At 29.6% G+C, this 9,206-nt stretch overlaps 1 protein-coding gene across 1 annotated transcript; it reads left to right on the top strand.

Annotated features, from left to right (window-relative positions):
- The first annotated feature begins 1,928 nt into the window (after nt 1-1,928).
- LOC149207215 (protein JINGUBANG-like) lies at nt 1,929-3,776 on the top strand. Its single transcript, XM_089393864.1, has one exon. The coding sequence runs from the start codon at nt 2,079-2,081 to the stop codon at nt 3,546-3,548; it is 1,470 nt and encodes a 489-aa protein (XP_089249990.1). The 5' UTR covers nt 1,929-2,078; the 3' UTR covers nt 3,549-3,776.
- The last annotated feature ends 5,430 nt before the right edge of the window (nt 3,777-9,206 follow it).

The following is a 9,206-nucleotide window of genomic DNA, read 5'->3' as shown; positions in this document are numbered from 1 at the left end:
TTTGTTGGTGCTCCTTGGGACCAAACCCATACACATCATGTGTTAGTGCTCCCAAATTATAAGGGAGGACAAGAAGCAAGTCACCTTTTGTTAGTGCTCCTTGGGACCAAACCCATACACATTATGTGTTAGTGCTCCCAATTATAAGGGAGGACAAAAAGCAAGTTACCTTTAAAATGTCTCGAACATTAACTGTACATAAATCTCATGGTTTGACAATGAAAAAGTCAATCATTAACATTAAAAACATAAAGCATTAGGGCTCAAACTTCATAATAAAATTTTCCACATTTTTAGTAGAAGTTCAAATCTGGTTAGTATTCTCAATCCATCATTATTAAAAATAATGTGTTTTGTTTGTATATGGTGAAATTGGCAACTAAGATGACCTTTTTCTGGATATGACATGGAGTGGATTTCTCCACTTCACACATAAAGATAGTTGAAATTTGAACCAATAACATCACAAAATGTACCTTAACACCACACTTTATTACAAGCGTTCTATATCTAAAAAGCATTGTGAAAAATAAAATACAATCTATATTTCTCTTTCTACCTTCTTTGAATTTTCATTCAAAAATTACTTTTAACTACTAACTACTAACTTATTTATTTTAACAATTTTGGGAGTAAAAATTGTTTTTGATTTTGTGTAAATCTAAATTATTTTCCTATCATTTTTAAAAACAATAATGTTCCAACTCACTTCACTCTATGGGAATATTGTAATATTGTAGTATTTTTTATGGATTTTTTTTAAAAATATTTTATTAACTTTGAGTTTATATAAATTATTATTAAATAATTTAAATGATTTATATAGACTATAATTAAAATATATTTTATATAATTAAATATGGGAATATTGTGGTATTTTTTATGGATTTTTTAAAAATATTTTATTAACTTTGAGTTTATATAAATTATTATTAAATAATTTAAATGATTTATAGAGACTGTGATTAAAATATATTTTATATAATTAAATATAAAAAAACATATAAAGTTAAATGATTTATATAGATTGTGATTAAAATATATTTTATATAATTAAATATAAAAAAATATAAATAATTTTATAATATTACTTTTCATTTTATATGCCAGGAATGTTTTAAGTTTATTTTATTTATATTTTTTAATTTTATTCTTATTGTATTTTTCTTAAATTTTATATTTTATATTTGATGTGTTAAGAGATATTTTATAATAAATTATAGAGATTATTGTTGTAGTAGTGCAAATTTAAATATTAACTCAATTAAAAAAAATATTATAATGTCTTTAAATAAATGTAAATATTTAAATAATACATGAAATAATTAAAAAATAAATAATAAAAAATTAATACTTTTACAAAATTTGAGTTTATATAAATTATCATTTAAATATGTTGAATTATTGAAATAGATGCTCATGAAAATATATTTTATATAATTAAATATAAAAAACATATAGATAAGTTTAAAATATGATTTTTCATTTAATATAGGACAATGTTTTAATTTTATCTCAATTTTATTTTTTAATCATTATATTTCTATTGTATTCTTGTTAAGTTTTATATATTAAATTTGTTGGGTTGAGAAATGCTTTATAAGGTAATGTTGTACTAATATAAATGTGTGTAAACATTTATCTATGTATAATTCATTTTCATTTTCTTTCAAATCAATCATCTGGGTCTATATCTCGCTTTAAATGATTTTTGATTCTATTCCATGTGTACTGGATGAAGATGTGTACTATACCATGTCATACGTATCGTTCGTGGTAATATACGAAGTATAACCCAAGTAAAATTTGTTTTGTACCGAAAAGTTACGAATGTGACACACCATGAATCTTCCACCTAAAGCTGGAAATAAGCCAACCTTATCAACATACAATCTTCCTTATACCTTCGTTGGTCATTGTTCGACCGCTTTTTCAAGGAAAGAAACGGTAGAGTCCAGAAGAAGAAACCCCGAAAAAGTAACTGGTCTGCTTGGACGTGTTTTGGGCAGGAGATTCCGTTTCGTTGTTTGAAGCTCTGCCTTAATATTTCATTCTCAACAAACTCTTGCTACAATACAATGGGTATCAAACTTCAATTTCAGCATATGTCCTCTTGCTTTGCTGGAGCAACCTCCGTGTCAAACAAGACCAGGGATTCTTCAGGCACGAGGGATTCTAAAGACAGTATCATGATATCTCATGACAGTCTTGAAGCAGCATCCCAAGAGAGTTGCCTCATGTTGGAGGGCAGCTCACAGTCTGAATACCGTATAACGTCTGCTACAAGTCTGCAATCAGAATTTAGTATATCTTCTCAGCTAAGCATTCAATCGCAGCCAAGTGCCTGTTCACATAGCAGTCTAGCATCAATCCCCTCTCTTGGGATCATAGATCGTGAGCCTCTAGGGACCAATCAGGGAAGCATAGTTTGTCGATGCGTTGCTACACTGAGAGGCCATGGTGGGTGCGTTTTTGCTCTGGCAATGGAGGGGAACCTCCTCTACAGCGGATCCTCTGGTAATAACATTCGAGTATGGAGAAATCCTGAATTTAGTGGGTACTCTAAGTTTGGGAACGGAGATGGGGCTGTGAAGTGTATTTTGGTTTCTGGCGACAAGATATACAGCGCGCATCAAGATCATAGAATCAGAGTTTGGAAGCGCACTGGGAATATGCAGCCCGCGGCCGGCCATAAGCTGGTGGCCACCATGCCGACCCTCAAGGATTATGTAATTAACGCCATGCTGCCTGGCAAGTATGTTCAAGTGCGCAGGCACAGGAAGGCTCTCTGGATCGAACACGTGGATTCTATATCGGTTCTGTCGGTTGATAGAAATGGGTTTTTATACTCGGGTTCCTGGGACAGGACGGTGAAGATCTGGAGGCTTTCCAACTTGAGATGCGTTGAATCTTTCAGAGCGCATGACGATGCCATCAATGCGCTTGTGGTTTCGTCAGATGGTTTTGTTTACACAGGATCTGCGGATTCCAGAATCAAAATCTGGGCAAAGGCATCCGGCGAGAGAAACCATTCTCTGGTTGCCACGCTTGAAAGGCACAAATCTGCTATAAATGCATTGGCTCTAAGCCCCGATGGCTCCATTCTCTACTCCGGAGCTTGTGATCGGTCCATGATTATCTGGGAAAGGGAGGGTAGCGCGCGGCATATGAGCGTGGCCGGAGCTTTGAGAGGGCACAAGCGCGCAGTTTTATGCTTGGTTACTGTTGCAGAATATTTATGCAGTGGATCCGCGGATAATACGATCAGAGTGTGGAAAAGAGTGGAGGGAAACGCGCATTACTGTTTGGCGGTCTTAGAAGGTCACATAGGGCCCGTTAAATCCATTGCAGCGTCTGTAGATGCCATGACGGGATGCCGTGTGTACAGCGGGAGCGTGGATCATGAGATTAAGGTTTGGTGCGTTTCGGAGGATCGTGAGGATGCGCACAATGATAGTCCCTTGAAAACTATAGAGGCATCTGAGAGTGATGATTCAGGTGCAAATAAATATCGGGCGCTCTGTGCAAAAGAAATAAGAGATGAGTAATAGGGGTAATTAAAAGTGGAGGAAAGCGCCTTGGCCTACCGTTTTCTTCAACGTCCTGAGATATTTAAAGCGTGAGGAAAACACTTGTATGCAAATCAGTTTTCCGGTATTTCATGATTGATCTTATACCGATGCTTCCAGTGTCTGCAGCATAGTCTGGATCTTTGGCATAGTTGTATGTATGTATGGTTTCCTGTGTTTTAATTACATTAAAGGATTCTGGCTCAATTTTCTTTTGGCAAGATAAGATTTAGATTCCCATTAGCAAAATAAGATTTAGATTCCCATTAGCAAAAGCTCTGTTTTAGGATTAATTTTTTTTAAGTGTCCTTTCAAACTTGGATGGAATTATTATAAGTATATTTGAACATTTAATAATATTTAAAATTAATTATTTAAAAAATATTTTATGTTTTTATAAAATGATTAAGAAATTTGAAAAACACATAAAGTATATTTGAAAATATAATAATATTTAAAATTAATTATTTAAAAAATATTTTATGTTTTTATAAAATCATTAAGAAATTTGAAAAACACATTTAGATTCCAAGTTAATTATTTAAAAAAATATTTAGATTCAAAATTATTTATTTAAAAATATATATTTTAATTTTTATAAATTGATTAAGAAATTTAAAAGCTATGATTAGATTTTTTTGGAGAATTTATATAAAAAACTAAAGGAATTGATAGGTAAAGAAAAATTAACAAAATATTGAAAATAATTTATTTAAAATAAAAGTAAATAATAACTCAAATACTCCTTTAGGTCCTTTAAAATATTATGACAAAAAATCCATAAAAATATTTTTGTTATAATTTTTTATTTTATTTTATGTAGTCTTTTTTCATTATTTTGTTTTTCAACATTGTTAACTTCTACAAATTAATAATTATTTTTTTTATAATATTGTTTCAATTTATTTTTAGATTTTTTCCAAAGGTAATTTATTTTTATATATTAAAAAGTATCTTTTTGTTTTTAATAATATCCTTTCGATCAATTAAAAAATTATATAAAATAAGGAAAATAAATAATTCATATATAAAAGCAAATATTGGGCGCTCTGAGCAAAATAAGTAAGAGACGAGTAATCCGGTAGTTAAAGGTGGAGGAAGGCACCTCAAAGTTTACGCGATATTTAAAGCGTGAGTAAAGCACTATTCGTAGTTGCGTGCAAACCAGTTTTTCGGTATTTCATGATTGAACTTATACCAGTGCTCCCACTGTCTGCAGCACAGTCTGGAGCTATGGCATAGCTTTATGTATGTATGGTTTCCTGTGTTTTAAATACATTAAAGGATTCTCGTTTTTTTTTTTTTTTCCCCGCAAAATCGACAAGAAAAAGTAGAAGATTTACACTACCATTGGCACAAGCTTTGTTTTGGGATAATATTTTTTAATAATTTTATATATGATAAAGCTTTATGAATTCACCATCTCAAATACAAGAATTAAATTTCAGATACCAGGATTAAGCATAAATAAACGCCTGGATCATTTCAGTATTTCACCAATCTCAACAAAATTGTGAAATTCTGCTGATAGAGGTAAACCCTGAAGGGGTCTTCTCCACCTTCTGGATTTGAATGTGTTTTACTAATTCTTTGGTCGCATGGACTACCACACATATAATAGGCTATAGTTTATGGGTTTTTTTAATGCTATGTATGAAATTTCGTAGGCTTACTATAATTTTAGTATTTTAGGATAGCAGAGGTTTTGGTTTTATTATATATATATGAAATTAGTATTTTTAAATGTAAAAATATATATTTTAAGTATATTTCAATATATAACAATATTCAAAGTTTATTATTTCAGATTTTTGAAGATTATTGGCAACTTTTTAAGATGTTGATGGACCCTAAAAACATGAAAGATGTGTATTTTATCGTATGTTCTTGTGGGATTTTTTACATTGGAGAAATTGGACGTTCTATTAATCAAAGGATTCAAGAACATGCCACTTAGCATGGTAAGAAGATAAAGCATCACATTAGTATTGAGGATTCCCAAGTCATTGCCAAATTGATAATAAGTTTAGAGAGGGCATTAACATTGAAAAAAAGATATGGAAAATAAACTGTTGTTGGATCCCCTCTTTTGTTGTTGGATCCCCTCTTTTTTTTTTCCTAAATTTAATTTTTTACCTCCTTTTATTTTTGTTCATTTTTACTTCATTGCTCCCCTTCCTTACATAGCCTTTTTCTTTTTAATCAATATAACATTTGATTCATCTTCTTCCTAATTAATTATTATGTTTTATAAATTTAATTATTTTAATAATAATAAAAATTATAATTATTTTAATATTATTAATAATTTAAGTTTTTACTTTCACCTCTTTTGTACTATAATATTTATAATATTTTTAGTAATAATTTTTTATAACTTTTATATTATAATATTGTTGGATAATAAACGAATTAAACTCTAATAATGATATTAATTCTGTATGAATGTAATTATTTTAATGTTGGATAATAAACGAATTAAACTCTAATAATAATATTAATTTGGTATGAATTTAATTATTTTAATGATAATAAAAATTATAATTATTTTAATATTATTTATAATTTAAATTGGTGTTTTCACTTTTTTGTATTATAATAATTTTAATATTTATTTATTTTTATATAATTTTCTTTTTTAATTATTGATTTTAATTATTATTATTAGTTTATATATATATAAATTTCCTCTATATTTGATTTATTATTCATTGGTTTATAATTAGTTTCTTTTATTACCTTTAGTTTTAATTTTAAAAGATATTTTTTTTTTCCTCTTTTCTAATTTATATTTTTATTTTTTTTTTATATAATTTTCTTATTTTATGACTTTTTCATTTTTAACCGTTGCATTTTTATTATTTGTTAGTTCTCTTTAAGATATTTATCTATGTATGATAATGAACCACAGTAAGTAAGTAGTTTAAGTGTTTAAGCATTAAAATTGATATGTGATTTCTCTCCTTTTTTTTATAAATCATGAATCTCACTGAAATATTTCTTCTTTTTATAAAATCATTAAAAAAATTTTAAAACCACATATAAAATCAAAATTAACTACTTAAAATATATATTTTTATTTTTTATTTTTTTTGAGAAATTATATTAAAAAAAATATAATGAGAATTTTTTTTAATATTTTCTAATAACAAATATAGCATAAATATTGCTTTAGAAAATTTAACAAATAATAATAAAAAGAAGTGTTTTCAACTTTGTTATAATTTTTATATTTTATGGAATCTTTTTTTATTATTTTGTTTTTCAAACATTGCTAATTTCTAGCTATTATGATTTTTTTTTTAAATTTAAAATATTTTTTCAATTTATTTTTATATTTCTTAGGAAATCAATCTATTTTTACATATTATATTTTTTTAATAATATCTTCTCCATTAATAAAAAAATATATAAAATAAAAAAATTAATTAATATATATTTCAACTAAATCAACAATTACATTAAGAAATTAATATCAATAATTAGTTCCAAAATTGTTTGAATAATTTTTCCTAAATTTTATGATTAATATAATGTTCATTATTGATTTACGTAAGGATAACTAAAATAAAGTTAAAACCACGTTGTCTTTCTCACCGATTTTTTTTCTTTTATTTTATGATGTTTTTAAAACTCATTTTTTTAAATATCACCCCTATATATACAGTGTTTCCATTTAAATATTATTTTTAAAAATTATAATTTAAATATTATTTTTAAAAATTATATGTTATGAAGTCATAAAAGTGATTGTTTTTTACTATAATGATATTAAATAAAAAATATTTAATAATTTATATATATATATATGATGGTGATTAACGTTCACTAAGACTAATGTGGTGTCTTAGACTTCAAGAAAAGAGAGTCTAATTGTCATTCTTCAAAATCTTTCTTCAAAATCTTGTTTCTGTGATCAAAGAGTAGGGAAAGAAGCGTTCCAAGATCGATATAGTTGGGCTGGCTTAATAAGTCAAGAAGATTAAAGGTGTGGTTGATGATAGAGAATTGAAAGTGGATGTGGGCAAGAGCCGGGCAGTCTAAAAGGAAGTGATTTTCAACTTCCACCTTATTAGTATCACAAATTTGACAAATTCTATCGTCTAAGGGAGTCTTGGGAGTAGACCACCGCTTGGTCGCACTCCGAAGCTCATGAGAGTTAGTTCTAATCCCAGTGATGTTCATTTTATTCTTAGTGCTAGTCAACATAGAGAGATAATTCTCGTTATCAAGGGTGGGGTTGATCACCTCTTTATAGTACCTTAGCTTCGTTTTACCCTCCAACTCCTTAGCATCCCACATTTTGTCCTTAAAATTTGAGGTAATAGTATCTTTGATACTGTCCTTGTTTCCCATGATGATCTCCTCCTTAAACCCTCAAAGGTTGAGCCAAGATTGAGCATCCTAATGCCACCTGCACTTGAGGCACAGGTGGGGGTTTTGATTAAAGCTAGAAGCAATTTTTGGGAGCCTCTTGGATTCCATATTGTGAAGCTTCTTCTTATACATTAGATATCTAAACATAGGATAGGAGAGGGAGTCTTTCCATTGATCTTGAGGTTATAGGTTATGAATTATTTTTGGATCATCTCAATCTCTCTCCACTACTCAGATATATTGCACCCTCAAACTTCAAATACATATAAGATAATAGGGGTGACAAGAGTCTCAAAGAGGAACCTTTTTTTACTCTAAATGTAAAGATCGACTAACTTACAATTGTTTTCAAGCTCATAATAAGCTTTTCAACCTCTAATAATTCTTTTCTCGATGCTATAATTCAATTGAGTTGATGAGGAAAGTCAATACCCAAATATTTATAAGAAGAAACCTGCTCAATGCAATGGTTTTCATAGACAAAACTACCATGGGTGATATTTTTGGATTTAATGATCATGATTTTAGTATTGTCGGTGTTAACTGTCATACCCATCTTGGAGCAGTAGACATGAAGAGTCTTAAGCTGCTTGACTAGGTCATCATGGCTCCTTGCAAGAAAAATGACATCATCAACATAAAGGAGAAGAGTAATGATAATACCAGTGAGCTCGGTGCCTTTGCAGCCCGCAGTTTCCATACACTCCTCTAGTTTATCGATGTAAATACCAAAAGTGTAGGGGAAAGGGGACATCCTTGCTTAACCGCGATATTGCATTTAATATCTTTTGACCACCCTTCGTTGGTCTTAATCTTGGCAATGTCAGTCTTGTAGAGGTAGATCACAACAACACTTAGTTAAAGGGGAACCATGATCTCTTCAAGCCTCTCCTAGAGCTTATATCGGGGGACAGTGTCGAAAGATTTTCTAAACTCCACAAAACAATAGAAGAGATCGGTTTTACTATTGCGACATTCCTCCACGATGATCCTAAGGGTGACAAGGTGGTCGATGGTTGAGTGATGTCTCCTACAAGCAGCTTGCCCTTTAGCTTTTTCACCTTGGTTCTCAAGCCAAAGGCTAAGTTTTTTTTTCTAGAATGAGCCCATAAAGCTTAGCTAGGATGTGGCTAATCATAATGGTCATGTATTTAGAGGGAATTGTTTTGTCCCCATTTTCGAAGATAGGCACAATAAGGCTTCGTGTTCAGAGCTTTGGGAAGCCATGCTTTATAACTAAATGGAGAAGCTTGTGGGGAT

This window comes from Pinus tabuliformis, chromosome 1_2 (genome assembly GCF_031772625.1).
Source record: "Pinus tabuliformis cultivar Carrire ecotype Pingquan chromosome 1_2, CPIR1, whole genome shotgun sequence".
NCBI lineage: Eukaryota > Viridiplantae > Streptophyta > Pinopsida > Pinales > Pinaceae > Pinus > Pinus tabuliformis.
The sequence above is the reverse complement of the archived record's forward strand: the minus strand, read 5'-3'. Positions and strand labels throughout refer to the sequence as shown.